General features: G+C 53.9%; 1 protein-coding gene across 1 annotated transcript; it reads left to right on the plus strand.

The window, feature by feature from the left end:
* Window positions 1-635: 635 nt before the first annotated feature.
* Window positions 636-916, plus strand: LOC104535880 (feather keratin Cos2-3-like). Its single transcript, XM_010192132.1, is given in 2 exon segments — window positions 636-831; window positions 834-916. Coding segments are annotated over 2 exon segments (279 nt in total).
* The last annotated feature ends 342 nt before the right edge of the window (window positions 917-1,258 follow it).

Genomic DNA, 1,258 nt, shown 5'->3' on the forward strand with positions numbered 1-1,258 from the left:
AAGCCTTCATTGGGGAATGGGCATGGCATAAATCTGAAAATGAAAAGGCAGCAGTGCAGGAAATGAAAGCCTAGCCCATAGCATTAGCTATGATAGTTTCATTCAAGATGAGCTTGCCTGAAAATTATTACCTCTGCAAAGGGTGCCTCTGGTCCTGCGGCAATGAAGGGCAGGTATAAAAGGCAGCCCAAGTCCTTCCTCTCTCATCCACTTCTCTTGCCGCCTTCTCCTTGGGAACCAGGTGAGTGTGAATCCCCTTCTCCTACTCTTCCAAAGTGAGACCTCCATTCAGTGTATCTCTAAGCTGATGTTTGCTCTGTACGGTGCTGGGGCTTAGAGCAACTTGTCATCACAGAGGGATGCACGGAGAAGTTCAGCTTAGGGAGAGGCTGGGATGTGGCTGAGGTGGCTTTTGGTTTATGCAATAGGAGAGAGCTTCCTTGGGTCAGGCTGCACTCTGTAGGTCATGGCTGGATAAGGCAATGAAGACCATGTGGTTCCTGGCACAGCTTCCAGATCTCCACTCAATAGTGGCCTTGCTTCCTTTGTGACAGTGCAATGAGGCTGCTCCTCACTCACGCCTGTGCCTGCTACATCTCTGTCCTCTCTCCCAGGTGCAGCTCCAGCCCACAGACATGTCCTGCTACAACCCGTGCCTGCCCTGCCGGCCCTGCGGCCCGACCCCGCTGGCCAACAGCTGCAATGAGCCCTGTGTCAGGCAGTGCCAGGACTCCCACGTCGTCATTGAGCCCTCCCCTGTGGTGGTGACCCTGCCCGGACCCATCCTCAGCTCCTTCCCACAAAACACCGTTGTGGGCTCCTCCACCTCAGCTCTGAGGGAGTGCCCATCAACTCTGGGTGCTGTGACCTGTCTGGCATTTCTGGCCGCTACTTTGGCAGGCGGTACCTCCGCTGATCAAGATGCTGGAAAATCCCCGTGGAGACATACTTAAGGAACTCAGGACATGGTGCTGGGCAGAGGATAGAGATCCTGGATGTTGGTTTCAGGATAGCTGAATGGCTTTGCCTTGCTTTCCCTTTTCCTTGCTTGCTTCATTTCCCTGGGTTGCAATGTCCCCTCAAGTCCGGCTTGGTGGGGCCTTTCTGGCTTCTCCTCCTTCATGGGGCAGGCAGATCCAATCTCAGGCAGCAGCTTCTCCACAGACAAGGACTGCAGACTCTTTCCTGCCTCTGGGTCTCCCTACACTACACTCCTCCACTCAGAGTGACTTTGTTTCCCACTTTTGACTCATTAAAG

Source organism: Mesitornis unicolor, unplaced genomic scaffold, assembly GCF_000695765.1.
Source record: "Mesitornis unicolor isolate BGI_N332 unplaced genomic scaffold, ASM69576v1 scaffold47559, whole genome shotgun sequence".
NCBI lineage: Eukaryota > Metazoa > Chordata > Aves > Mesitornithiformes > Mesitornithidae > Mesitornis > Mesitornis unicolor.